The sequence below is a fragment of the Aythya fuligula genome, chromosome 10 (genome assembly GCF_009819795.1).
Source record: "Aythya fuligula isolate bAytFul2 chromosome 10, bAytFul2.pri, whole genome shotgun sequence".
Classification (NCBI taxonomy): domain Eukaryota; kingdom Metazoa; phylum Chordata; class Aves; order Anseriformes; family Anatidae; genus Aythya; species Aythya fuligula.
The window spans coordinates 12,644,140-12,667,989 of record NC_045568.1 but is presented as its reverse complement, the minus strand read 5'-3'; the positions used below and the strand labels follow the sequence as shown (position 1 = coordinate 12,667,989).

The following is a 23,850-nucleotide window of genomic DNA, read 5'->3' as shown; positions in this document are numbered from 1 at the left end:
CCGCTTCCTGCTCCACTCCCGGACACCCGGGTCCTAGCGCGGCGCCGGCGACCGCCCCGGGGTGGGGCCTTCCCCCGCACCGATCCCACGGACGGGTGCCGGGTGCCGTGGCACCGCTCCTGCGTGGACGGCACACGGCGGTGCGGGGCCTGGGCTCGCCCCACGGGGCCTCTCCCGGCCCCATTGTTTTGGCACGGGGCCCGTGGCTGCCCCACAGCTTGGTGCGGGGCCTATCCCTGCCCCGCTGTTCCAGGCTGGCCCCACAGGCTGCAGCAGGGCTGGGGCAGGGTGCTGGTGCTGCAGGAGCCTGCCCTGACCCCAGCCCCTCCAGCCAGCCCCGTGCGGTGTGACCGACTGCACCGGGCGGCTCTGACCCCCCCCCAGCACACTCTGGCTACACAAAACAAGGTGAAACAGTGCTTTTATTCCACCCGACGCAGCCAAGCACCCGTTCACAAAGCTGCAGCCCAGAACGGGCGCGGGGAGCCCCTCAGAGCTGCGCCAGTCACTGCCCTGCACGGCCTCTCCAGCGCTGCCGCCGCGTCCCTCCGCCGGGCCCCGCATCTCCTCCGTAGCAGCACCTGCTGGAAACCGAGCTTCCCCCTTCCCGGGGCAGCACCTCCGCTCCGGCCCCAGGAGCCCCGCAGCGAGGGCCAGCCCCGCTCAGAGCTGAGCCCTCCTTTCGGGGCCCCCCCGGTGCCCTCCTGCAGCCACACGCTCAGCCCAGCCCCGTCCAGGTGCATCCTGCACCGCCGGGGCCACCCTCGCACACCCGGCGTGCGCCCAGCGCCGCTGCTCTGCCCAGCTCAGCCCCTGCGGGGGCACTCAGGTGCCGGGGGGCTGCAGCGGGGAGCCCGGACCCCCACCGGAGCTGCCCCCCGCCGCCTCTTTGCTCGCCTCCGCCTCCATCAGCCGGTGCAGGAGCCCCTTTGCCCGGCCGCGGAGGCGGTGGCCGGGGCGGCCGCCCCGCAGGGCACCCAGCAGCCGGGGCAGCTCCTGGGGCAGGCGGTAGGTGGGCAGGGGCCGCAGGGGCCGGGGGACGTCGCGGGGGCTGCAGAGGCGGCTGAAGTAAACCAGCACCCAGTCCCGCCGGCGCCCCGCCGCCCCCAGCTCCCCGTGCAGGCAGGCCATGGCCGCCCCAAAAATATCGTGGGCATCCCGGGGCTCCCCGCCGCCCTCGCCCCCTCTCCAGAGGCGGAAGAGCCGGGAGCTGCCCCGGCTCCAGAGCAGCAGGACGGTGCCACGCTCGCGGCCCACGCGGCCCCGCTGCGCGTAGAGCCAGGGCAGGGCGCCCGCGCGCCCCACGCCGCCCGCTTCCCACAGGTCCAGCCGCACCTCGCAGCCCAGCCCCGCGCGCAGCAGCTCGGCCAGGGCGCACACCAGCCCCAGGTGCTCCTCCGAGTCCGGGGAGTACAGCAGCAGCACGGGGCGGCCGCCCGCTGCGCCTGCAGACAGAGGGGACAGCGGTGACAGCCCCGTCCCGGGGAGCCCCGGTGGCACCGCGGCGCCCCGTGCCACCCCAGGGACCTCCCCAGCCCCAGCAGCTGTCACCCCCAGCCCGTGGGGTCACGGCGAGCCTCCCCTTCCCCGGATTTTTGCCCCTCACCGGCGGGTGGCCTCCATGCGGCGCGGCAGTTGAGGAGCAGCACGGTCAGCACCAGCCCCAGCGCCAGCCCCAGCCCCAGCAGCCCGAAGTGCCTGCGTGAGACTGGGAGAGGGGCGGTGAGGAGGGGAAAGCCCCCACACACCCCCCAGACCCTCCTGCCGGCCCCGGGACCCCGCTCACCATCGGGGCAGAGCAGCTGCTTCCTGGCGAAGCGCACGTCAGAGCGCCAGACCTGGGGGAAGGAGAGGGGTGAGGGGGGACAGGGTTGGACCCCGCAGGGTGCGGGCACCACGGCGGGGCCGGGGGACGCCTTACCAGCACGCAGCTGCCCAGGACCTGCACCGGCAGCAGCAGCGCCAGCTCCCCTGGGGCAGAGCCGTCCGGCTGCAAAGCACGAGGCAGGGTCAGCACAGCCCGGGACAGCCCCCCCCTTTTTGTCCCACCCCCCCATGGCCCCGTGCCGCTCACCCTCGTGACGGTGTAGACGGGGGCCTCGGGCTCGCACTGCCCGGCCCGGTGCTGGCACAGCGCTGCGCTGAAGGACGCGGGGACGCTGGAGGTGAGGTGCAGGCGGAGCTGCAGCCCCCGGACGCTCAGGGACACGTTCCAGGCGGGCTCTGCAGCCACCAGAGAGAGGGCTCGCGGTCACCGTGGTGCATGGGGACGCCCGAGGGGACGGGGACAGCATGGGACGGGGCACCCTGACATACGGGGCTCACCTGGCCGGTGGGGACACTCCACGTGGCTGCTGTTCCCATAGGAGAACTGGGGGGACATGGGGTCAGCTGTGCCAGCGTCCACGGCCCCCTCGGTGCCTTCCCAAGCACTGCCACCCCCGGGGGCTTACCCTGAAGCAGAGCAGGGGGTGCACGTCCACCTTGTCCAGCGTGTACACCTGCAGGGGCAGAGGGAGCGTCACCGACTGTCCCCAACCTGCGCTGGGGTCCTGTGGGTGCCCACACCACGGCACAGCGAGGCCGGGCCCCCTCACCTGCTCCTCCTCGCTGGCCGTGGAGTTGGGGACGTCGTGGCAGGGCGCAGCCTCGGCTGCCACCTCCCTCCAGCACAGGGTGGCCCTGGGGCGCAGGGGGCAGCTGGCGCTCAGCGCCATCGCCATCTGGTCCTTGCTGCCGCTGCTGTAGTCGTGGAAGCGCACCGAGGACCACAGCTCGGGGCCGTCTGCGGGCACAGGGTCAGCAGGGTGTCAAACAGGGGGGGCTTGGTGTCCCCTTTTATGGGGCTGGGGTCCCCTCGGGCACTCACAGGCGTCTGGCTGCTCCTGGAAGGGGCAGCGCTTGCTGCGCAGGCTGTCGCGCTGCGGGTAGGAGGCCTGGGGAGGGGGACACAGCAGTGAGGGCGTGCCGCGTCCCCGCCACCCGTGTCCCCTCGCTGCACGGGCACGCAGAGAGCCCCCAGCTGCCCAGGGAGCAGTGACACACCTCGATGCACAGGCAGGGCACCAGGAACTCATACGGCAGCGAGACGCGGTGGCCCCCCGGCACCAGGACCTGCGGGTATGGAAGTGGCACGAGCTGGCCGGGAGCGTGGGGACCCCCTGGGAGCGTGCCCCCCTCACCCCCCCAGCCATTACCTGCCGGTGGAAGGGCCGGGGCAGCTCCTCGCACTCCAGGGCCAGCTGGTGGCACAGCCGCACCATCAGGGCAGGGCCCTCGGGCACAGCCACCTCGATGGTGCGCGCCTCGGGGACCCAGGCGTGGGTGAAAGCGGGCCCTGGGGGGGGCACAGATAAGGGACAAGGGGGGGGTCAGCCGGTGCCAGCCCCCACCCCGGGACCCCCCAGTCCTTTCCAGCCTCACCGGGGGGCTCGGCGGTGACCAGGTGGCTGCGGCTGATGGCCAAGCCTTGGTCGGGGACGGTGCGCAGGGACACCAGGACCTGCCGCCCGCTCTCCACCGGGAAGCAGTCGAACTGCACCTGCCACTGCGGGGAGCGGGGAGCAGAGGGGGTGAGCGTGCACCCCCCGTCCCCGTTCTCAACCCCGTTCCCCACCGAGCGCCCCGCACTCACCGGCGAGCTGCCCGGTGCCCGGTGCCGCCGCCACACCTGCAGCCAGCTGGCCCGGTTGGAGCCCAGCTCCAGGAAGTTGAGCTGCAGCCCGCGGAGCCCTGCGGGGACACCGGGGTGGGAAGGACGACACCGGGGGGTACGGGGACAGCCCCCACGACCCCACTGCTCCCCTCCCGGTGCCCCCCCAGCCCCGTACCTGCGGCACGGAGGGCCAGGCGCACCCGCAGGCAGGGCTGGCAGGGCAGCGAGGGCCGGCACAGCCTCGCCGTGCTCAGCGCCAGGGCCGGCGGCGTCAGCGGGGACCGACCGGGGGCTCCCCGGCGGCAGCGGGGGGGGCTCAGCGTGCTGTCGGCTACCGGGGAGAGGGGGGGGGGGAGAAAACGGGGGCGGCCGTGCACCGGGCATCCCACGCACCGGGGAGCCCCGTGCACCGGGGAAGGGGGGGATCCCCCCGACCCCCCCCCCGTTCCCCTCCCCCAGCCCCGGGACCCGGCAGCTCCCTGCTCGCAGCCCGCGCCAGGCCCCGTGCACCGGGGGGGGGGGGGCCCGCTCGGCGGCGACACTCACCGCTGGCCCGGCACTCCTGCAAGCGAACGGACGGCCATCAGCGCGCCTCGCCCCCGCTCCTTTCCCCTCCCCGTTCTCCCTCCCTCCCTCCCTCCTCCCGGTGCCCCGGTGCTCACGAAGTTGGCGGAGACCCGCAGGCGGGGCACGGCGGCACCGGCGGGCGGCACCGACAGCAGCAGCAGCAGCAGCAGGGCGGTGGCACCGAGCAGAGGGAGCCCCATGGCCGAGCGCTGCTCCCGCCGGTGCCGGTGCTCGGTCCCCGGTGCTCGGTGCCCGCCCCGGGCCGGCCCCGCCGCATTCCTCCGGCGGCACGTGCGGCCCCGCCCGGTGCGCGCCGCCGCGACCTGCTCTCGGCAGCGCTTCCTGCGCCGGCCCCCGCGCGGCGCAGACACGCGTGGGAAAGCAGCGAGCTGGCGGCAAGGGGGGGGCTTTATTTCCGTACCGGGACACAGCGGGGGGGGAAAAAGGGGCTCCCGTGCCCACGGGGGACGTGCCAGCACCGGGGTCCCCGTGCCCTGGCGGTGAGCCCACGGTTTGTGGCTCGGTCCCAGGCGGTGGTCGAGGAGCCCCCACCCGTGGGGGCCACCCCGCAGCACCCCAGGGTGGGAGCGGAGCCGGTTTGGGCACGGAGCCCCCCAAAACGCTCCAGTTTTCGGGTGCGGGCGTCCGCTGGTCCCCGCTCACTTCTTCTTCTTCTCCTGCGTGCTGGTGAACCAGGAGTCCAGCAGCTTCTTGCTGTAGTAGAGCTGCCAGCCGTGCACCTGGGCGGCCACCACCACCACCAGGTACATGACGGAGACGGCGGAGAAGCCGAAGATGAAGCGGTACGCCTTGCCGTGCCGGTACAGCTGCTGCGCCATGGGGAACATCTCCATGGCCCCGTAGATGAGGGGAGCCACCGAGAAGAGCCCGGTGCTGATCATGGACAGCACCAGGTAGCTGATGTTGTTGCGGGGGAAGGAGAGGAGGCCCAGCAGGGAGGGCAGGATGCTGAGCAGGTAGGGGTACTCCCACTGGTAGGGCATGGCCACCCGGTCGTGGGGCAGCAGCTTGAGGTGCCCCACGCACATCTGCGCCAGCAGCAGCAGCCACAGCCCCACGTGCACGTAGATCAGGCGCTTGATCTCCGACTTCAGGGCCACGCTGCGGGGAGTGGGGAGGGGGCTGACAGTGACTGGGGGGGGCAGAACACGGCCCCAGGGGGCTGACAGTGACCGGCGGGGCCATGCACGGCCCCGGGAGGGGGACAGGGGGGACACCCACCTCATCTGGTAGTGCGAGGCCACCCGCTCCCGGTGCTGGAAGTCGCTGCCGTCGGTGCCGGTGGCGCGGGGACCCCCGCGGGAGGCCATGGTGGGGGCAGCCTGAGGGCTGACAGCGTCAGGGGAACCCCGGGGGACCCCTGGGACCCCCCCAGGATCCCCCCGGGACTCCCCCAGGACCCCCCCGAGACCCTCGGGACTCCCCTGGGACCCTCCAGGCACCCCCCAGGGCCACCGGGACCCCCCTGAAAACCCTGGGACCCCCCCAGGATCCCCCCGGGACCACCCTGGGATCCCCAGGACCCCACCAGGACCCCCTCGAGACCCCCAGGACCCCCCTGAGACCCCTCCAGGATCCCCTCGGGACTCCCTCAGGACCCCCCCGGGACCCCCAGGAACCCCAAGACCCCCCCGGACCCCTCCCATACCCCCACAGGACCATCAGGACCCCCTTGGGACCCCCCCGAGACCCCCAGGACCCCCCCAGGACCCCCCCCAGGAACCCCAGGAACCCCCGGGACCCCTCCAAGACCCCCCCAGGACCCCCCCGGTCTCCCCCAGCACCCCCTCGGGCACCCCTTGACCACCCCCATCCCCCCCCGGTGCCCCCTTCCCCGGTGCCCCCCCCCTCCCGCCGCACCCCACCTGCTACCGGGCGGCGACGCTCTGCCCGCCCTTCCGCCTCTCTATGGTCTCCGCCGCTGCTCCTACCCGCGGGCCGGCGGCCGCTCTATCCGCCCGGAGGCCTCGTCTCTATGATCTTTATGCGAGGGGAGGGGGGGGGGCTCAGCCCGCTCGCCGCTGCCGCGCATGCGCAGTGCGCCCATGGCGGGGGGCGGCGGCGGGGCCGCGCGCGCACTGGCGCGCGTGGGGTCAGCGGGGGCGCGCGTGGGGGGGGGAGGACACGCGTGGGGGGGGGGCGTGGGGGCAGGGTTAGGGTTAGGGGCACGCGTGGGGGGCTGGGGGGGCACACGTGGGGGCAGGGGGGGCTGGGGGGGGCTGGGCTGGGTTGGGACACGCGTGGGGGGGGCGTGGGGCTGAGCTCGGTCACGCGTGGGGTGTGGGGGGGGCGCCGTGTCCTCATCCTGCTCCATCATCACAGGCAGGGGTGGACACTGAGCCCCCAGGAGGTGCTGGGGGCGCTGGAGGCGGCCGTGCTGCACCGGGAAGGTACGGGGGGGAGCGTGGAGGGGGTCACGAGTGGGTTTTGGGGGGGTCACGAGTGGGTTTTGGGGCAGCCCACGCGTGGGGGGGGTCCCGCTGAGCTCCCACCGCATCCCGCAGGAGCCCTGCTGGCGCTGAACAAACCGCCTGGCCTGCCTGTGCTGGGTGAGTGGGGCTGGGGGGGGCACGGGGGGGCACAGGGGGTCACAGAGGGGTCATGGGGGTCACGGGGGGGGGTCACAGCCCCTGCTGACCCCCCCCTGCCCCCCAGGGCACCCCGGGGAGCTGAGCGTGGCCGCGCTGCTCCCGGCACTGCGCCGCCGCCTGGGGCTCCCCGCTGAGCTGCACGTGGTGAAGGCGCCCGCCAGGTATTTGGGGGGACACACACACGGGGGGGGGGGGGTGTTTTTTGTGTTTTTTGTGTGTTGTTTTTTTTTGGGGGGGGTCTCAGGGTTTTCTCCCGCAGGGACAGCTCCGGCCTCGTCCTCCTGTCCGGCTGCCGCCGCGCCACGGAGGAGCTGCAGCGCTTCTTCAGCCACCAGCGGCGCAGGGGGCGCTTCCCAGTCACCTACTGGTGGGTGCCCCCCCCCCACGGGGGTCTCTCGTGTCCCCCCCCCCCACGAGGCAGGACCCCCCCCCCTCACCCCCCTGTCCCCGCAGCGCTGTCACCGTGGGGGTCCCGGCGGAGGCGGAGGGCGAGATCCGCGTGGGGCTGTGCCGGCGGCAGCACGGGGACGGGGCCGTGGTAAGGGGGAGATGGGGGGGGTTTGGGGGGATTTTGGGGAGGGGGGGCACACGGGGGGGGGGTCGCTGAGGCCGTGCTGCCGCAGGTGGTGCCGGTGCCGTGGCCGGGGCGCCGCAGCGTGTCCCGCGGGGAGGTGAGGAGCACCCTGACCCGCTACCGGCTGCTGGGGGCGGCGGGGGGCTGCGCCCTGCTCCAGCTGCAGCCCAGGACGGGTGAGTGCCCCCCAGCCCTGCCCTGTGCCCCCCCCCAAGGACCCTCCCCGCGGCACCAAACTCTGTGTTCCCCCCCCCCCCCTTTTTTGCAGCCTTCCCCGGGCAGCTGCGGGTTCACCTCTCCCTGCTGCTGTGCCCGGCGCTGGGGGACCACGAGCACGGCCCCCGCGTGGGCAGGGTGCTGGGGGAGCCCTTCCTGCTGCCCCCCCCGGACACCCCCGTGCCTCGCACGCAGGTAAACACCCATGATTTACTTTAGGGGGGGCATTTTTGTGCTGTCCCGTGCCGATAACCCCCCCTTTAAACCTCCCCCCCCCCCATAGGTGCTGGACGCGGAGCTGCTGCGCCGCCTGCGGCTGCCCCCCCGCGCCCCCCCCCACCTGCCCCTGCACCTCCACCTGCAGGAGCTGGCCCTGCCCCGCGCCCCCCTGCGCGCCCCCCCGCCCCCCCACTTCCTACGCACCCTGCGGCTGCTGGGGCTGCCCCCCCCCACCTAGCACAGCCGCTGGGTGGGGGGGGGACACACGCACAGCCCCCCCGCTTCCCCCCAATAAATCCCCACGTGGCCCCGAGCAGCCTGGTGTGATTTTTTCCTCCCGGGGGGGCTCCCCGTGTGCTTCCTGCTGCCTCCCCCCAGGGCTGAGTCACCCCCGGTGACCGCAGGACCCCCCCTTTTTCCCCCCCCCACACCATGACCCCGTTCCCAGCCCTGCTGCGGTGCCGTCGGCCCCAGTTCCTGCCACAGCCCCACAGATCTGGGGCACGGGGGGGGCTGGTAACCGGTGCCCCCCCCCAGCCCTTACTCCCCCACACAAAGGCACAGAGCCGGGCTCCTCTCACAGCCGTATTTTCCCCCCCCCCAGAGCCACTGGGGGAGATGGGGGGGGCCAGGTGGGTGCGTCACGGCTCCTCTTCATCCCCCCTGAGCCCCCCCTGCACCTTCTCCCCCCCCCAGGGCTGAGCTGCCGGCAGCAGGGGCAGGGGGCTGAGGCGAGCCCGGCCCTGGCGGCTGGGGGGGGCTCCCCGGGGGGGCAGGATGGGGCCGGTGGCACCGGGACGGCCGCCGAGCAGGGGCAGAGCCACCGAGGGCTGGCAGCGCCGCTGCCCCAGCCCCCAGGGTCCCACAGCACCGGCCCCATCCTCTGCCCCACCCGCTGCGGGTGGAGGGTGCAGGGGGGGGCACGAGGGAGTCCACGGCTTCCCGGGGGGGTCGCGGGTGCTCGCCGTGGTGCCGGGGGGCTTGGGGGCGCAGCGGGGTCTCCGCAGCGAGCAGCCCTCCACCGCCAGCTTCAGCCCCAGGTAGGGAGGGGTGGGCACGGCCGCCTGTTTGGGGGGGGGGGGGGGCACAGAGCACAAGGCTCGGTCTCAAAGCCGTGCCCAGCCCCCCCGTGCGCCCCCCCCTGCACCTCACCTGCTTGTAGATGAGCTCGAAGGCCCCGGTGGAGCAGTTGGGGTCGTCCCTGCGGTCGATGACGACGCGCAGCGTGTCGCGCTGCACCCCGGCGCACAGCCGCCCCGTCACCGCCGTGCTGCCGGCCATGGTGGGGCTGGCGTTGATCTCCAGCAGCCAGGGGCGGAAATCCTCCCCGAAAACAAAATCGGCCCCGTAGAGCTCGAAGCTGCCCTTCCGGCCCCTCACCAACCCCTGCGAGCAGCGCACCGCCCGCACCACCGCCGCCTTCATGCCCGGCACCATCACCTCGCCCCAAGCGCCCGCCTGCCCGCGCTGCGCCAGGTACGCCTGCAGCTGCCGGCACGACCACGTGTTATCGGGGGGCAGCCGGGGGTGCCGGGCCCCCCCGGGCTTGCAGCGTCGCTGGATGGCCTGGTTGCAGAGGTGGACGGCGCTGGGGAGAGAGCGCGGTGAGCGCAGGGGGCGAGCGGGGCGAGAGGAGGGCGCACGGAGCGGCACTCACGCGTCCAGGCGGCGCAGGGAGAAGGGCTGGGAGCAGAAGCGCAGGTAGCAGTGGCGGTAGAACCAGACGGTGAGCGGGTTCCAGTCGGTCACCAGGAACCACTGGCGCACGTCGAACTTGGTGCCGAAGATGAGCAGCGGGCGCTCCACGTATTTCTGCACCACCCAGCGGCCCTCCCGCGCCGCCTGGCCCGCCAGCCGCAGCACCTCGTCCAGCCGCGCCGTGCACGTGATGCCTGCGGGCACGGCGCCGTGTGGGGACCCCCCTTCTGTCCCCGTTGTCCCCCGTCTCGCCCCCCACTACCTCTCCCCCGGGATGCGGCTCCGGGTTTGAGGATCCAGACGTTGTGGTCGCCCTCCATGCGCAGCTGGGGCAGGCGCCCCGCCAGGCGCTGCAGCAGGAGCTGGCCCTGCTCCCGCTGCGCCCCGCTCAGCCGCGGCACGGCCCCCTCGCTGCAAAAAAAAAAAAAGGGGGGTGGGGGGTGCTCAGCACCGACCCCATGTGCGAGCCGCGCCCCCAGGGTGTCCCCTGGGTGTCCCCAGGGTGTCCCCGAGCTCGGCACTCACTGCACGGCGCGGTAGTAGCCCTGTAGGAAGCTGTCCCACGCGGCATCTGTGGTGCCGGGGGTTTTGGGGTCGCCGTCGATGTCCTGGTGGGTGAGGCTGCCCAGGTGCTGCCCGCACACCCGCAGCGCCTCCTCCACCAGCTGGGCACCCGGGCCCTCTGCGGGAAGGGGTGCGGGGTGAGGGACGGGGTGCTGCGCCCCTCCGAGGGACCCTCGGGGTCCCAAACGGAGCCCCCCCTGTGTCACCTGGTGGCTCGGTGGGGTTTGGGGTCGGGTCCAGCCCCGCGTGCACCTCCTGAGCCCTTTCCAGCGCCGCTTTGAGCAGGCTGCGTGCGGCGGTGAGGCAGAAATCCTCTGCGGGAGGGGAGGCATGGCCCAGCCGGCTGCTGCACGGGGGGCACGGGGAAAAGGGGACACGGGGAGGGGGGCAGCGGGGGGCCGAGCCAGCCCCGAGCTCACCGATGAAGGCCTGGCGCTCGTCCGCGGCGCCCAGCCGGTAGCAGCGGGGGAAGAAGGTGTCGGGGTCGGCTTGGTCGAACCAGGGCAGGTTCCGCAGGGTGAGGCACAGCCCCTCCTGCGTGGAGAAGGGCGGCAGCCCCCCAAAAAACTCCCTCGGCCCCCCGTTTTGCCACCCAATCCCCCGGAGGTGGGATCCCCGCGGCCCCACCTTGGTGGTGAAGGAGCCCACGCGGCCGTAGTGGTTCACCACCTGGTCGGGCTGCAGCACGCGGCCCTGCACGGCGCTGCTGCGGGTGGTCCAGATGAAGTAGGGCACCTGGTCCCGCACCAGGCGGGACTGGGGGGGCACAGAGGGGCCGGCTGAGGCGGGACCCCCCTGCCCCACAGCCTTGCTGCCCCATCCACATGAGGGTGTTGGGATAAAGGTCCCACACCGAGCAGGTGCCCAGCCCGGTGGCTAACCATGAGGTCGTGGATGCCTTCGGGGTCCTCCTCGTCCTGCTGCTCCTCTTCCTCCTCCTCCTCATCATCAGGCAGCCAGGAGGAGCTGGAGGACTCGGGGGCACCCTGCCCGGCCTCGCCGTCGCCACCTCCCTCCTGCTGCTGCCGGGGGCCGCCCGCCCTGCCCGCTCCCCGCTCCTTCCTCTCCACCCAGCCCCGCGCCCGCAGCAGGCGGCGGATCACGGGGTAGGGGCCCTGCAGCGTGAAGATCTTCTTCTCCTGGGAGGGGGGGGACGCGAGGGCTGGGCATGCTGCCCGCCCCGAGGGAGCTCGGCCCCAAAGCGGGGGATATTTTGGGGTCGGGAGCAGGCCCTCACCTTGATGGCCCTCTCCACGTGCAGCCTGACCTGCTTCAGCCGCTCGGGGTTGAGCTGGGGGCGGCCGCTGGGTGCCCCGTGCCCTGCGGGGACAGCTGAGCCCCAAAAGGGTGGGGGACAGCCCTTTGTGTGTCCCCCCCCGTCCCCAACAGGCAGGGAGCAGGCACCCACCTGCTGTCCCCGCCGTGGCTTTCCCCGACCTCTCGATTCTCATGGTGGCCCCCGGGACGCCCCGCTGCCACGGACCCCTCCTGGGGGGCACCCGGGACGCGCCAGCCCCTCGGCACCCCCCTCACCGTCGCTGCTCCCGCGTGGGCGAGGCGTGGGGCACCCCACGGAGAACTGGGGGGGGGGCGAGGGAAGCTGCTGGCAGCTCCCCCACCCCCGAGAACTGGGTGCCCAAACCCCACGAGCGGAGCAGGGGGGCTCCGAAAAGCAGGACGCAGCCCCCCCAAACCCTCCCCAAGCACCCCCTGACCCCCAAAACCCCTCGGTGCCCCCCTTCCTGCCCCCCCCCAGCACCCACCCCGGTCCTGCCCCCGTTGTTTACCATTGCCATGGTGCCACCCCTCGGCCCCTCCCCCTTCCACAGGCCCTCCCCCTTCTTCCATAGCCCCTCCCCGTGCCCCCCCCTTCCTTTAAATCCCCCCCCCATGCCCCCAAAAATGACTGCAGCAGCCGTGAGTACAGCAAGTGACCCTTTAAAAAACACAACGCGACAGGACGGGGGGAGCGGGGCCGCCCAGCCCCACGCACACACAAGCCCGGGGGGGCCCCCGGCCACGGCACCGCCCCGGCCAGCGAGGAGCAGGGGGGGCGCAGCCGGTGCCCCCCCCTCGGGTCGGGGCCGCGGGGCTCGGCTCTCCTCCACCGGAACGGGCGGCCCCGGGGCTCTGCACAGGCGCCGGGAAGCCACGGAGACATCAGCACCGCCTAGAACTGCGAGGGGAGAGGAGGGATGCGTCCGTCAGCTGCCCCCCCGCTCCTCAAAAAGGGGAGAAATCGCCCCAAAACGCTGCCACCCCCCTCCCCCAGCCCGGATCCCGGCAGTGAGGGCCCCGCGTGAGAGCCTCACGTTTTTGAGGAACTCCTCCGCCACGATGCGGGCCCTGGCGTTGACGGAGAGCTTCATCTCGCTGATCTCCTTGTCGATCTCCTCCATGAAGTGGATGACGAAGTCCACCAGCTTGTGCTTGTACATCTGCTCCGTGTGGAAGTTGGTGATCAGGAAGCTGATGTCGTAGCCCTGGGGATGAAAAGAGCGGGGTGAGCACCCGGCGGGCACCCCCACGGCCCAGCCCTGCGCTGGAGACCCCCGAGGGGGAGCTGGAAGCCCCCTTTGTCCCCCCCCAACATCACCTCCACGGGCTTCCTGCGCAGGATGAAGAAATTCTCGGCCCTCATCATCATGAAGCGCATGAACTTGTGGCACAAAATCTTCTCGATCTCGTCAGCCTGCGAAGAGCAGAGGGCGGTGAGGCGAGGAGGCCCCCTCCCGGTGTGAGCCGCCAGCCCGCCGCCCCCCCCACCCCCCGCACCTGCTTGACGGCGATGCTGACGCGCACGGAGTTGATGGAGCCCTCGATGAGCACCTTCTCCTTCTCGTTCCTGCTGATGATGACGGGCTGCAGCAGGAGCTCCTTGCTGCTCCTGCGGGAGGAAACGGTGCTGAGTGCAGGGGCAGCGCCGTGACGCCCGGTGGTGCCCGGTGGTGTGCGGGGAGCGGCCGTACCTGACCTCCACCTCGGGCTTGTTGTGGCGCTCCACCACCTGCGAGGAGAAGTTCTCCAGGCACAGCGCGGCCTGCAGCGTGGCGCGCACCGCATTCAGGTACGGGCGTAGCGTGGCGGTCTGCGGGGAACGGCAACGGCGGCACCGGAACCGGAACCGGCACCGGAACCGACACCAGCGTCAGCACCGGCAGCGGCAGCGTCAACACCGGGCCCAGGCCCAGGCCCCGGCCTCAGGCCCAGACCCAGGCCTAGACCCAGGCCCAGGCCCAGCTCCCGGTCCCCGTCCCCGCCTCCGCCCACCCCCGGTTCCCGGTCCCGTCGCCGCATCCCGGTCCCCGGTCTCCGGTCCCAGCCCCGCCACCCGTTCCAGCCCCCGATCCCGATCCCGGTCCCGATCCCGGTCCCGGCCCGGCCCCGCCCGCACCATGTTGTCAGCCCGGTCCCGTCCCGCTCCGCTCGGTTCCGCTCCGCTCCCGGGAGGCGGAAGTGGCCGCTCTCCTCTTCCGGGATGCGCGGCACCTCCCACTGCGGCGGGAGGGGGGAGGCGGGAGGATCCCTCTGCGCGCCCAGCGCTCGGATCCAGGCCAAAAGATCCCACCGCGCCTCTCCGAGGATCTATAACGCCTTTCAGAGTGATCCCGGCGGGGATATCGAGGAACGCAGCGGCAGCATCCCGTGAGAGCGGCTCATCCGCCCCCGTTCCCCCCCTCTCCCCGCCGCGCTTGGTACGCTCCCGCCAGCGCTTCCATATTAGGGCAGGCAGACGGCGCGCGGCTTTAGCCAATGGGCGGCGGGCGCTGGGCGCGGCCTGGCCAATGGGGAGCGGGGGGCGGGGCGGCGGCGGCGCGGCCGACGGGGGCCGGAAGGGGGCGAGCGGCCTAGGCCTGGCCCGGCCCCCGCGGCGCCCCGCAGCCCCCCGGTGCCCCCCCCCCGCCCCCAGCCCCTGCCCTCCGGTGCCCTCCGGTGCTCGCCGCTTCCCCGGTGCCCCCCCCGGTACCCTCCGGTGCCCCCCCGGTGCTCCCCGGTACCGCTCCGGTACTCCCCGGTGCCCCCCCGGTGCCTCCCGGTAACCCCCGGTGCACCCCCGACGACCCCCGGTGCCCCCCCCGGTGCCGTCCGGTGTCCCCCCGGTGCCTCCCGGTACCCCTCCGACGACCCCCGGTAACCCCCGGTGCCTCCCGGTGCCCCCCCGGTACCCGTCCATCCCTCCCGGTGCACCTCAGGCCCCCCCCGTTATCCCCCGGTGCCTTTCCATTCCCCCCCCGGTTCCTCCCGTTACCCCCCGGTGCCTCCCGGTACCCCTCCAACAACCCCCGGTGCCCCCCCGGTGCCTCCCGGTACCCCCCCACTACCCCCGGTTCCCTCCCGGTGCACCCCAGACCCCCCCCGCACCCTCCCGGTGCCCTCCCGTTACCCCTCGGTGCCCCCAGCTCCCCCTCGGTGCCCCCCCAGCACCCCCTGGTACCCCCCGCTGCCCCTCAAAGTGTTACCGGGATCCCCCCGCTCCCCCCCGGTGCCTCCCCCCGGTGCCCTCCCCGGTGCCGCCGCCATGAGCGAGCTGAAGGACTGCCCGCTGCAGTTCCACGACTTCAAGTCCGTGGACCACGGCAAGGTGTGCCCGCGCTACACGGCCGTGCTGGCCCGCTCCGAGGACGACGGCATCGGCATCGAGGAGCTGGACACGCTGCAGCTGGAGCTGGAGACGCTGCTCTCCTCCGCCAGCCGCCGCCTCCGCGTGCTGGAGGCCGAGACGCAGGTGGGGGGTGGGGGGGGACGGTCCCGGGGTCCCCGTTCCCCTCCCTGTGTCCCTACACAATTCCCCGACACGGGGTCGCTCTGTTTTCCAGATCCTAACGGACTGGCAGGACAAGAAGGGCGACCGGCGGTTCCTGAAGCTGAGCAAGGAGCACGATGTGGGGCCCTCCGTCAAGCACGGGAAGCCCAAGAAGCAGAAGCTGGAGGGCAAAGGGGGGCACGGCACCGGGCCCGGCCCCGGGAGGCCCAAATCTAAGAACCTGCAGCCCAAAATCCCGGAGTACGAGTTCCAGGACGACCCCATCGAAGTGCCCCGGATTCCCAAAAACGATGCCCCAAACAGGTGCCCCAAACCGGGATCCCCGCTGCCTTCACCCCACGGTGGGGAAAGCCCCCCGGTGTCCCCGCAGGTTCCCTCACCCCCCCGTCCCCTCCGTCCTCGCAGGTTCTGGGCGTCGGTGGAGCCGTACTGCGCCGACCTCACCAACGAGGAAGTCCGAGTCCTGGAGGAGCTGCTGAAGCCGCCCGAGGACGAGGCCGAGCATTACAAGGTGAGGAGCTCCAGCCCCCCCCTTACTCCGTTCATCCCTCACCCACTCTCCTGCCCCCTCTCCTCGATCATCTCCTTGGCCAGGCCTCGCACGGTGCCCGAGGAGCCCCTCCTCATCCTCACCACCCCCTCAGCCCCCCTCCAGAGGGGCCGTGAGCCCCGTGCTGAGCGTGTCCCCCGCCTGTCCCCGCAGATCCCGCCCCTGGGGAAGCACTACTCGCAGCGCTGGGCCCAGGAGGACCTGCTGGAGGAGCAGAAGGACGGAGCCCGGGCTGCAGCCGCTGCTGACAAGAAGAAAGGCGTCCTGGGGCCGCTCACCGAGCTGGACACCAAAGGTGCCTTCGTCCCCACCTGGCACACCGGGCGGGGGGCTGTGGGGAGAGATTTGGGGGGCTGGCACCCAGCTTCTGCAGAGCCAGAGCTGCCTCCGCCTCGCTGCTGATTATTTTTTTTCCCCCTGGCAGACGTCGATGCCCTGCTGAAGAAGTCGGAGGCCCAGCACGAGCAGCCCGAGGACGGGTGTCCCTTCGGGCCCCTGACGCAGCGCCTGCTGCAGGCCCTGGTGGAGGTGAGGGGGCTGGGGGCTGCGGTGGCCCCGCGGGGCTGCGGCCGGGCCGGCTGTGACCCTCCCCTCCTTGCGCCCCGCTCTCCAGGAGAACATCATCTCCCCCGTGGAGGACTCCCCCATCCCCGAGATCGCCGGCAAGGACTCGGGAGCTGACGGCGCCGGCACATCCCCCCGCAGCCAGAACAAACCCTTCAGGTGAGCGTTTGGGGCGGCTCGGAGCCATCCGTGGCGCTTCCCCTGCCCCGATGGGACGCGACGCGGGGGTAGCAGCGCACGGGGGTCGTCCCCACGCTCAGCGCCCGCCCCCCACCCCTCGCAGCGTGCCCCACACCAAGTCCCTGGAGGGGCGGATCAAGGAGGAGCTGGTGGCGCAGGGCCTGCTGGAGTCTGAGGACCGGCCCGCCGAGGACTCGGAGGACGAGGTCCTGGCCGAGCTGCGCAAGAGGCAGGCGGAGCTGAAGGCGCTGAGCGCCCACAACCGCGCCAAGAAGCACGAGCTGCTGCGGTGAGCGCGGGCAGGGACGGGCTGGGCGCGTTTGGGGGACACAGAGCGGGCAGGGATTGACCCCCCCCGTGGTGTCCCCAGGCTGGCCAAGGAGGAGCTGCACCGGCAGGAGCTGCGGCAGCGCGTCCGCATGGCCGACAACGAGGTGATGGACGCCTTCCGCAAGATCATGGCGGCGCGGCAGAAGAAGCGCACGCCCACCAAGAAGGAGAAGGACCAGGCCTGGAAGACGCTGAAGGAGCGCGAGAGCATCCTCAAGCTGCTGGACGGGTAGCGGGGCGCTCAGCACGGCACCCCCAGCGCCTTCAGCTGACTGTCACGGGGACGAGGAGGTGGCCCTGTCCCCTGCGGGGTCCCGGCGTGCCCGCGGTCCCCACGGTGTCACCCGTGGGCTGGGGACAGAGGGGGTGTGATCACACCGTGCCACCCAGCACCTCAGGGTGCTGCTGAGGGGCGCGTCCTGCTCCGTGCCCTGCTCTGCTGCTGCCACCGGGGCGGGAGCTGGGGCGCGGAGGTGACACCCGGGGGCCACAAAGCGTCCCTGGGGGGGGGGATAAACAGCCCCCTGGTGGCTTCTGCTCCCCTGGTTCTTGGGGTGCCTGGCCTCTGAGGGACAGCCGGGGCAGCTCCCATGGCCACGCTGCCTCCCGCAGCACCCAGCTCCGCGTGGACACGAGTGGGAGCTGCCCACGGGCCGTGGGGGCAGCAGCGTGGTGGCGGCACCGGGGAGGGGGGTGGATTTTGGGGAGGGGGCGCGGCGGGCTCGGGCTGTACCTGTGGGTTCATGCAGGCAATAAAAGGAGCCCGGCACGAGTGGTGTGCTTCCGTGGGGGGGCTGGGGACACGCGTGGGTGGGTGGGGAGACAATGGGGGGGGGCGTGGGGTGCTCCCCAACCCCGTGGGGTGCGTCCCCCGTGGGGTGTCCCCATCCCCGGCTCCCCGGGGTGGGTCCCTGCTGTGGGGTGTCCCCCCCGGTGTCCCCGCAGCCGCCCCCCCCCGGCCCGCGGTCACGCGTGGGCACCCCACCCGCGGCCTCCCATTGGCTGTTTGCGGGCTGGCCCCGCCCCTCCCGTGACGTCAGGGCCGCCCGGCGCGCCGTGCCGGGAGCAGCCGCCGCCGCCGCTCCGCTGCGCGCGGGGCCGGGGCCGTCGGTAAGGGCGGGGAATTGGGGGGGGGGCGCGGCGGGGAAGGGAGGGGAGGGGGCGGCGGGGACGCGCGTGGGGACCCCCCCCCACACCCTGCCCCACTCGGGATCTGCGTGGGCAGCGCCCCGAGCCCACGCGGGGAGCAGCAGCCGCGCCCCGGGCATCCCCGGTGAGGTCCCCACGCGGGACCGGGAGCGCACGGGGACCGTCCCCGGTGGCCGCAGTCCCCGCGTCCCCGCGCCCTGCCACCCAGTCCCGCCTGGTGCCACATCCCATGGGGTGCCGGCACCGAGGCACCGAGCCCGTGGGGTCGCAGCCGCGGTGTCACCGTGTCACCCCGTGCCACCCACCCGGTGCCACCCCCGCAGGCCCAGGCCACCATGCCGCTGGGGCGGGACGGGCCTGGCTGGAAGAAGCGGACCGAGGACATCCACCGCATCTACGACTTCCGAGAGGTCCTGGGCACGTGAGTCGCAGGTGGCACCGGCGCTGGCACTGCCACCACCACGCCTGGCCTGGGTGGGGAAGGGGGTGGGGGGGAGAGGTTGGAGCGGCGCCAGCTCAAATATTGGCACGAGGCGGGTGCCACCGCCGCGGGATGGCACCTGTGGGGCTGGGCTGGGGGCAAAGGGACGGGCAGGGGGGTGTGGGGACAGGCAGGGGACATGGGGACGTGTGGGGGGTGTGGTGCTGTCTGCCCTGTGACGCCGTGCCACGCCGTGCCCCCCATCCGAGGGTGCCACCCCGGTGGGTCCCTGTCCCCCGAGGGGCACGCGGTGGCACCCGGTGCTGCCTGGGTGCCGTAAGGCTCTTAGGGTGGATTACCGGGTTAATTACAGCAGGGATTAGGGCACGGCAGTGCCAGCGCCCTGCCCTCCACCTGCCCCACCTGGGCACCTTTGGGTCCCCCCACGGCACCCTGGGGGCGTACGGGCTGGGTGGGGGTCCCACCGTGGGGCTGTCCCCACGTCCCCGGGGCCGCCGTCCCCTCCTGTCCCTGGGAAGGGGACGAGCAGCGGGGTGGGGGGGTTATGGGGTGCCCCGAGCACCCCGGCACCATCAGGGCCCGCGTCCCACGGCCCGTCCGTCCCAGCGGGCGGCTCCTGCTTGCCTTTCTCCTATAAATAGCCGGACTTTCTGCCTGTCACCATGGCAATGGCAGCGCGGCAGCTCTGGCAGTGTCCCCCCCCGTCCGTCCGTCCGTCCTTTCCTCCCCCCCCCACCCCGGGCTCACCCGTCCCCTCCCGCACCAGGGGGGCCTTTTCCGAGGTGGTCCTGGCGGAGGAGAAGGCGACCCAGAAGCTGGTGGCCATCAAGTGCATCGCCAAGAAGGCGCTGGAGGGGAAGGAGGCCGGCCTGGAGAACGAGATCGCCGTCCTGCACAAGTAGGGGAGGCAATGGGGGGGCTGGGGGGCGCACACACACACACCCCCCTCGTGCTGCCCCCCCCGGGCACGGCACCCATCCCATCGGGGCATTATCAGCACGCCCGAAATAGCCCGGCACGCGGTGCCCTGCAGGGCATGGGCTGCTCCCTGCCCTGCCAGCCTGCTGCCTTTGCGGGGGGGGGCACATCCTGACCTCACTAATCCCCCCCTTATCGCCCCCCCAACAGGATCAAGCACCCCAACATCGTGGCCTTGGATGACATCTACGAGAGCAGCAGCCACCTCTACCTCATCATGCAGCTGTGAGTGCCAGGACTGGGTGTTGGGGAGGGGGTCCGGGGGGGCTGCCCCCCACCCCAAGGGAAGGGCTGACGGCGCCGCGCGGCCCCGCAGGGTGTCGGGGGGGGAGCTCTTCGACCGCATCGTGGAGAAGGGCTTCTACACCGAGCGCGACGCCAGCGCCCTGATCCGGCAGATCCTGGACGCCGTCAGGTACCTGCACGACATGGGCATCGTGCACCGCGACCTCAAGGTGAGCGGGGGGGGGGGGAAAAGGGGGGAAAAACGGGGTGTGGGGGGTGTGGGGGGGCTCCTGGTGTCACCCGTCCCTGCCGCCCCCACCCCGCAGCCCGAGAACCTGCTGTACTACAGCCTGGAGGAGGACTCCAAGATCATGATCAGCGACTTCGGGCTCTCCAAGATCGAGGGCTGCGGCAGCGTCATGTCCACCGCCTGCGGGACCCCCGGATACGTGGGTGAGCCCCCTGGGGCTGCGGGGCTCCCCGCGGTGCCGTTCTGGGGTCCCCCCACCCACCTTGTGGACCCCCCACCCACCTTGGGGACCCCCACCCACCCTGGGGACCCCCCACCCACCCCATCTCTTCCCCAGCCCCCGAGGTGCTGGCGCAGAAGCCCTACAGCAAGGCAGTGGATTGCTGGTCCATCGGGGTCATCGCCTACATCCTGTGAGCCCCCCCCCCCCCCCCCAAGTCCTTCTGGGGCTGCCCGGGGTTGCCGAGCCCCCCCCCCTTTCATCCTATGTTGTCCCCCCCCCCCAGGCTGTGCGGGTACCCCCCGTTCTACGATGAGAACGACGCCAAGCTCTTCGAGCAGATCCTGCGGGCCGAGTACGAGTTCGACTCACCCTACTGGGACGACATCTCGGACTCGGGTGAGCCGGGGGGGGGCCGGGCACAGCGGGTGGGGGGCGGTTTGCACAAAGGGGGGGCTCTCACGGCTGCTCTGCGCCCCCCCCCCAGCCAAAGACTTCATCAGGCACTTGATGGAGAAAGACCCCAAAAAGCGCTTCACGTGCGAGCAAGCCCTCCAGCACCCCTGGTAAGGATTTGGGGGGGGGGCTCCTCACAAAGCTCCCTCCCTAGGGTGAGCTGCGCCCCCCCTTGAAGCTTTGGGCCCCCCCCGATCCCCATTTTACCCCCAGGATCGCCGGGGACACGGCCCTGGACAAGAACATCCACCAGTCGGTGAGCGAGCAGATCAAGAAGAACTTCGCCAAGAGCAAGTGGAAGGTGAGCGGGGCTGGGGGGGGGGATTATGGGGCCGGGGGGGGGCCACACAGCGGTGCTGGGACGCGGTGACGGACACCGTGCTCTTGGCAGCAAGCCTTCAACGCCACGGCCGTGGTGAGGCACATGAGGAAGCTGCAGCTGGGAACCAGCCAGGAGGGCCCCGCGCAGCCCCCGCTGAGCAGCCCCTGCCACGGCCAGCGCCTGGGGGGGGCCTCCAGCAACGGTGAGCCCTGACGCCCCCCCTCCCTATTTCCCCCCCCCCCAAATCCTCGTCCCACGCCCTCACGGGTCTGGGGGTGCCGCCAGGCTCTCACCCCGTGTCCCCCCCCTCCCACCAGCAGGGTCGGACTGCGAGCGGGCGCTGGCGAACAGACCCCCCCGGCTGCCCCCACACTGAGGGCCTGGCCCCCACCCGCACAGCTCGGCGCTGGGGGGCCGGGGGGGGGCACAGCTGGACGGGGCAGGGCGTTTTGGGGGGGGTCCGTGGGGGTCCTGCCCCCGATACAGGCTGTGGTGCTGAGGCAGGGGGGTGCCCAGCCTCACGGACCCCAAAAACCCCCTCTCCACCCCCCCCATCTGCTCCTTTTTTGGGGCAGAACCGTGGGGGGGGGGGGGGGCACCCTGCCCTGCTGCCAGCCAGCCCCGGGAGGGACCCCTTTTTTTTGGGGGAGGGGGCTGCCCCCCTGCAGGCTTGGAGCCGAGGTCTGCACGGGGCAGGGGGCAGCTCCCAGGAGCACCCCCAAGGCTGGGGGGGGAAGGAGAGGGGGGGCTCCAGCCGGGCCCTCTCCCTCCCTCCCTGCTCCGGCCCCCCCCCAGCATGCTCCAGGCGCATTTTCCAAATGGATGTTTCTATTTTATTGCTTGTAATAAAGGAAACAGGCGAGAGCCGCCCAGCTCGGCTCGGCCCCCCTGGGGCCAGCAGCTCCCTCGGCGCCAGCAGCTCCCCGGGGCGCACAGCGGGCGAGGGGGGGGGACAGCCACGGCCCTGCCCCTGCGCCCCCCCCTTAGGGCTTTGTGAACCCCCTTTAGGGCTTTGTGAACCCCTTTTAGGGCTTCGTGGCCCTCCTTTAGGGTTTTTTGTCCCTGCAGCTCTCCCGGCCCCTCTTGGCCCGCTTCCCGCTGCCGGCCGCATCCTGCCCCTTGTGGAGGGCGGCGCAGAACAGGACCTGGGGAGGGGGTTAAGGCGCTGGGTGGGCACAGCCTGGGGGGGGGGGGCAGATGGGTTTTGGGGTGTGGGGCAGCACGGGGGGGTACTCACTGCCTGCGCCCAGCCCGCGTAGGGTCCCCACAGCCCACGGAAGAAGTCTCCTGCAGGGAGATCGGAGCCAGCCGTGGGGAGGGGGCTCAGCCCGTGTCCCCCACACCTCCGAGCCCTGGGTGGGGGGCTCAGGGACGGGGCCGCGGGGTGCTGAGCGCCGTTTTTGGCCCCTCACCGATCTCCTGGTGCACGCGGGCCGTCAGGGAGCGTGCGCCCGGCGCGGCCCCGTAGTGCTGCCGCGCCATGCGCCACACGTGGGTGTCCACCGGCACCGCCTCCGCCTTGTCCAGCGCCATCAGGCACACGCAGTCGGCCACCTGCCACGCGCGCCACCATCACTCCCACTGCCACCACCCCATGTCCTCGCCCCCGTTCCAGCACCCACCTTGGTCCCCACGCCCGGCAGGGCGCACAGCACCCTCCTGGCCTCGGCGTAGGGCTCGGCGCGCAGCCGGCGCAGCCCCTCGGCCCCCAGCCCCTCGGCGATGGCCCGCGCGCTGCCGCTCACGTACTTGGCCCGGTAGCCGAAGCCCAGCGCCCGCAGCTTGGCCTCGGCGTCGCCGCCTGCGAGGGGACAGCGGGGCCGTGGGACCGGGACCCCAAATTGGGTGGGAGGAGGGTGGTCAAGGAGTGGTGGGGGGACCTGCTAGTGCTGCCGGGGAGGGGAAGGCGTGGAAAGGCCGCGCGTCCAGCTGGCACAGCCGGCGGCCGAAGGCCTGGCAGAGGCGCTCGATCATGGCGGTGATGCGGGCGACGTGGTTGTTGGAGGAGCAGATGAAGGACAGCAGGCACTCCACCGGGTCCTGCCGCAGCACCCGCACCCCTACGGGACGGACGGGGTCAGGGGGAGCCCGCTGGGTGCCGTCACCATCACCACCCTATAGGGTTGCCCAACCTGGGAAGTCGCCGGCCACCCTATGGAAGTGGGGGTCGGCCGCCCCCCAGGCGCGGTAGAGGGCCGGCAGCCCCACGTCCAGCTGGAAGTAGTCCCGCAGGATGCCGTCGGTGTGGGGGCCGGGCGGCTCCTCGCCGTACACCGTGTACCACAGCCGGTCCCGCTCCTGCACCAGCGTCCAGACGCGGGCACCCAGCACCCCCGTCCAGGCCCCGGGGCTGCTCTCCTGCCACCTGCCAGGCACCGGGCATCGGGACGGGCTCCGTGACCCCCGGTAGCCCCCCCGTAGCCCCCCGTGGGCTCACCGGAATGTCTGCCCCGAGGACAGCACCAGGTCCAGGCGCAGCTCGGCCGCCGGGCAGCGCAGCGAGCGCCACAGGGCCGGGCAGGAGGAGGGGGCGTCCCGCAGAGCCATGGGGGTGCTGGGGGGGGGACGGCGGCGCCCCTCTGCCCGTGGAAGCAGTGGGGTCAGGCGCTGCCTCGACACCCACCTGAACCCTATAGCATGGCCCCCTCCCTCTGTGCCCCCTCCCTGTTGTGTAATGCCCCCAGACCCCCTTTTTTCCCTCCCAGACCCCTCCCCCATCCCCATTTTTCCCCCAGCCTCCCCCCTCCCCAATTCCTCCCCCCAGCCTCCCTAATCCCCCCAGCACTCCCCCTCCCACCCTGGCCCCACAACCCCTCCCCAGCCCCCCATAGCCCCCCACAGCCCCCCACACTTTCCCCCAGCCCCAATTCCTCCCCTCCAAGCCCTCAACCCCAATTCTTCCCCCCACAGCCCCCCCAATCCCCAATTCCTCCCCAGCCCCCCATACTTTCCCCCAGCCCCAATTCCTCCCCTCCTAGCCCCCCCAACCCCACTTCTTCCTCCCTAGCCTCCCCAATCCTCCCCCCAGCCCCAATTCCTCCCCTCCCAGCCCCCCATCTCCCCATCACTCCCCCCCCGACCTGCCCTCCCATAGACCCCCAGCACCCCCATAGACCCCCCCCAGCGCCCCCCCACCCCATAGCGCCTCCCTCCCCGAATTCCCCCCCCTCCAGCCCCGCTCCCCCCCAGCGCCCCGCACCATGGAGCTCCCCCATGCGCGCACAGCGCCCCCCCCTCGGCGCCGTTTCCGTTCCCTCTGGCCCAGCCCCGGAAGCGGCTGAGTCCCGGTGCCCCCCCCCACAACCTCCCGGTAC

General features: G+C 72.5%; 8 protein-coding genes across 8 annotated transcripts; 3 read left to right on the top strand and 5 right to left on the bottom strand.

Annotated features, from left to right (window-relative positions):
- Nucleotides 1-825: 825 nt before the first annotated feature.
- IL17RE (interleukin 17 receptor E) lies at nucleotides 826-4,422 on the bottom strand. Its single transcript, XM_032194261.1, has 16 exons — nucleotides 4,318-4,422; nucleotides 4,202-4,217; nucleotides 3,831-3,986; nucleotides 3,635-3,732; nucleotides 3,424-3,547; nucleotides 3,198-3,337; nucleotides 3,046-3,114; nucleotides 2,870-2,936; nucleotides 2,598-2,785; nucleotides 2,454-2,501; nucleotides 2,326-2,371; nucleotides 2,075-2,223; nucleotides 1,922-1,990; nucleotides 1,787-1,838; nucleotides 1,607-1,708; nucleotides 826-1,445 (listed from the first exon to the last, which is right to left on the bottom strand). The coding sequence occupies exons 1-16, from the start codon at nucleotides 4,420-4,422 to the stop codon at nucleotides 826-828; spliced, it is 2,049 nt and encodes a 682-aa protein (XP_032050152.1).
- A 197-nt stretch (nucleotides 4,423-4,619) lies between these two features.
- On the bottom strand, nucleotides 4,620-6,187 carry JAGN1 (jagunal homolog 1). The gene is made up of 3 exons (XM_032194065.1): nucleotides 6,109-6,187; nucleotides 5,465-5,565; nucleotides 4,620-5,344 (listed from the first exon to the last, which is right to left on the bottom strand). The coding sequence occupies exons 2-3, from the start codon at nucleotides 5,551-5,553 to the stop codon at nucleotides 4,882-4,884; spliced, it is 552 nt and encodes a 183-aa protein (XP_032049956.1). The 5' UTR covers nucleotides 5,554-5,565; nucleotides 6,109-6,187; the 3' UTR covers nucleotides 4,620-4,881.
- A 101-nt stretch (nucleotides 6,188-6,288) lies between these two features.
- Nucleotides 6,289-8,081, top strand: RPUSD3 (RNA pseudouridine synthase D3). Its single transcript, XM_032194259.1, has 9 exons — nucleotides 6,289-6,335; nucleotides 6,566-6,633; nucleotides 6,748-6,792; nucleotides 6,899-6,995; nucleotides 7,094-7,201; nucleotides 7,288-7,372; nucleotides 7,458-7,584; nucleotides 7,677-7,819; nucleotides 7,908-8,081. The coding sequence occupies exons 1-9, from the start codon at nucleotides 6,289-6,291 to the stop codon at nucleotides 8,079-8,081; spliced, it is 894 nt and encodes a 297-aa protein (XP_032050150.1).
- LOC116493116 (tubulin monoglycylase TTLL3) lies at nucleotides 8,078-11,556 on the bottom strand. The gene is made up of 12 exons (XM_032194258.1): nucleotides 11,514-11,556; nucleotides 11,343-11,425; nucleotides 10,987-11,244; nucleotides 10,733-10,861; nucleotides 10,525-10,639; nucleotides 10,312-10,419; nucleotides 10,067-10,223; nucleotides 9,804-9,952; nucleotides 9,501-9,735; nucleotides 8,996-9,431; nucleotides 8,809-8,907; nucleotides 8,078-8,089 (listed from the first exon to the last, which is right to left on the bottom strand). The coding sequence occupies exons 1-12, from the start codon at nucleotides 11,554-11,556 to the stop codon at nucleotides 8,078-8,080; spliced, it is 1,824 nt and encodes a 607-aa protein (XP_032050149.1).
- A 658-nt stretch (nucleotides 11,557-12,214) lies between these two features.
- On the bottom strand, nucleotides 12,215-13,779 carry ARPC4 (actin related protein 2/3 complex subunit 4). Its single transcript, XM_032194066.1, has 6 exons — nucleotides 13,500-13,779; nucleotides 13,075-13,193; nucleotides 12,881-12,992; nucleotides 12,702-12,797; nucleotides 12,418-12,588; nucleotides 12,215-12,281 (listed from the first exon to the last, which is right to left on the bottom strand). The coding sequence occupies exons 1-6, from the start codon at nucleotides 13,500-13,502 to the stop codon at nucleotides 12,276-12,278; spliced, it is 507 nt and encodes a 168-aa protein (XP_032049957.1). The 5' UTR covers nucleotides 13,503-13,779; the 3' UTR covers nucleotides 12,215-12,275.
- A 768-nt stretch (nucleotides 13,780-14,547) lies between these two features.
- Nucleotides 14,548-17,150, top strand: TADA3 (transcriptional adaptor 3). Its single transcript, XM_032194062.1, has 8 exons — nucleotides 14,548-14,831; nucleotides 14,923-15,173; nucleotides 15,276-15,381; nucleotides 15,574-15,715; nucleotides 15,845-15,948; nucleotides 16,034-16,143; nucleotides 16,268-16,453; nucleotides 16,535-17,150. Exons 1-8 carry the CDS (start codon nucleotides 14,625-14,627, stop codon nucleotides 16,725-16,727), a joined length of 1,299 nt encoding a protein of 432 aa, XP_032049953.1. The 5' UTR covers nucleotides 14,548-14,624; the 3' UTR covers nucleotides 16,728-17,150.
- A 438-nt stretch (nucleotides 17,151-17,588) lies between these two features.
- CAMK1 (calcium/calmodulin dependent protein kinase I) lies at nucleotides 17,589-21,164 on the top strand. The gene is made up of 12 exons (XM_032194063.1): nucleotides 17,589-17,604; nucleotides 17,967-18,064; nucleotides 18,852-18,983; nucleotides 19,214-19,288; nucleotides 19,380-19,518; nucleotides 19,615-19,741; nucleotides 19,876-19,951; nucleotides 20,045-20,157; nucleotides 20,246-20,324; nucleotides 20,428-20,515; nucleotides 20,606-20,738; nucleotides 20,854-21,164. Exons 2-12 carry the CDS (start codon nucleotides 17,979-17,981, stop codon nucleotides 20,910-20,912), a joined length of 1,107 nt encoding a protein of 368 aa, XP_032049954.1. The 5' UTR covers nucleotides 17,589-17,604; nucleotides 17,967-17,978; the 3' UTR covers nucleotides 20,913-21,164.
- A 356-nt stretch (nucleotides 21,165-21,520) lies between these two features.
- OGG1 (8-oxoguanine DNA glycosylase) lies at nucleotides 21,521-23,083 on the bottom strand. The gene is made up of 7 exons (XM_032194067.1): nucleotides 22,974-23,083; nucleotides 22,669-22,901; nucleotides 22,417-22,596; nucleotides 22,159-22,337; nucleotides 21,949-22,090; nucleotides 21,774-21,823; nucleotides 21,521-21,681 (listed from the first exon to the last, which is right to left on the bottom strand). Exons 1-7 carry the CDS (start codon nucleotides 23,081-23,083, stop codon nucleotides 21,583-21,585), a joined length of 993 nt encoding a protein of 330 aa, XP_032049958.1. The 3' UTR covers nucleotides 21,521-21,582.
- Between the last annotated feature and the right edge of the window lie 767 nt (nucleotides 23,084-23,850).

Excerpts from the sequence above, each read along its gene's own strand:
- IL17RE (XM_032194261.1), bottom strand. The coding sequence starts at position 4,422 with ATGGGGCTCCCTCTGCTCGGTGCCACCGCCCTGCTGCTGCTGCTGCTG. Across the intron at positions 3,548-3,634 it reads GGGCACCGGGCAGCTCGCCG|TGGCAGGTGCAGTTCGACTG; the intron begins GTGAGTGCGGGG and ends CGCTCCCCGCAG. Across the intron at positions 3,338-3,423 it reads GGTCACCGCCGAGCCCCCCG|GGCCCGCTTTCACCCACGCC; the intron begins GTGAGGCTGGAA and ends TGCCCCCCCCAG.
- JAGN1 (XM_032194065.1), bottom strand. The coding sequence starts at position 5,553 with ATGGCCTCCCGCGGGGGTCCCCGCGCCACCGGCACCGACGGCAGCGAC. Across the intron at positions 5,345-5,464 it reads GCCTCGCACTACCAGATGAG|CGTGGCCCTGAAGTCGGAGA; the intron begins GTGGGTGTCCCC and ends CACTCCCCGCAG.
- RPUSD3 (XM_032194259.1), top strand. The coding sequence starts at position 6,289 with ATGGCGGGGGGCGGCGGCGGGGCCGCGCGCGCACTGGCGCGCGTGGG. Across the intron at positions 6,634-6,747 it reads GGCCGTGCTGCACCGGGAAG|GAGCCCTGCTGGCGCTGAAC; the intron begins GTACGGGGGGGA and ends CGCATCCCGCAG. Across the intron at positions 7,373-7,457 it reads AGCACGGGGACGGGGCCGTG|GTGGTGCCGGTGCCGTGGCC; the intron begins GTAAGGGGGAGA and ends GTGCTGCCGCAG.
- LOC116493116 (XM_032194258.1), bottom strand. The coding sequence starts at position 11,556 with ATGAGAATCGAGAGGTCGGGGAAAGCCACGGCGGGGACAGCAG. Across the intron at positions 11,245-11,342 it reads ACGTGGAGAGGGCCATCAAG|GAGAAGAAGATCTTCACGCT; the intron begins GTGAGGGCCTGC and ends CCCCCCTCCCAG. Across the intron at positions 9,736-9,803 it reads AGCCGCATCCCGGGGGAGAG|GCATCACGTGCACGGCGCGG; the intron begins GTAGTGGGGGGC and ends CCGTGCCCGCAG.
- ARPC4 (XM_032194066.1), bottom strand. Across the intron at positions 12,798-12,880 it reads TCAGCATCGCCGTCAAGCAG|GCTGACGAGATCGAGAAGAT; the intron begins GTGCGGGGGGTG and ends TGCTCTTCGCAG. Across the intron at positions 12,589-12,701 it reads TGCGCAGGAAGCCCGTGGAG|GGCTACGACATCAGCTTCCT; the intron begins GTGATGTTGGGG and ends TTTCATCCCCAG.
- TADA3 (XM_032194062.1), top strand. The coding sequence starts at position 14,625 with ATGAGCGAGCTGAAGGACTGCCCGCTGCAGTTCCACGACTTCAAGTCC. Across the intron at positions 14,832-14,922 it reads TGCTGGAGGCCGAGACGCAG|ATCCTAACGGACTGGCAGGA; the intron begins GTGGGGGGTGGG and ends TCTGTTTTCCAG. Across the intron at positions 15,949-16,033 it reads TGCTGCAGGCCCTGGTGGAG|GAGAACATCATCTCCCCCGT; the intron begins GTGAGGGGGCTG and ends CCCGCTCTCCAG.
- CAMK1 (XM_032194063.1), top strand. The coding sequence starts at position 17,979 with ATGCCGCTGGGGCGGGACGGGCCTGGCTGGAAGAAGCGGACCGAGGAC. Across the intron at positions 19,952-20,044 it reads GGGGTCATCGCCTACATCCT|GCTGTGCGGGTACCCCCCGT; the intron begins GTGAGCCCCCCC and ends CCCCCCCCCCAG. Across the intron at positions 20,516-20,605 it reads TCGCCAAGAGCAAGTGGAAG|CAAGCCTTCAACGCCACGGC; the intron begins GTGAGCGGGGCT and ends TGCTCTTGGCAG.
- OGG1 (XM_032194067.1), bottom strand. The coding sequence starts at position 23,083 with ATGGCTCTGCGGGACGCCCCCTCCTCCTGCCCGGCCCTGTGGCGCTCG. Across the intron at positions 22,902-22,973 it reads TCCTCGGGGCAGACATTCCG|GTGGCAGGAGAGCAGCCCCG; the intron begins GTGAGCCCACGG and ends GGTGCCTGGCAG. Across the intron at positions 22,091-22,158 it reads TGCCGGGCGTGGGGACCAAG|GTGGCCGACTGCGTGTGCCT; the intron begins GTGGGTGCTGGA and ends CGCGCGTGGCAG.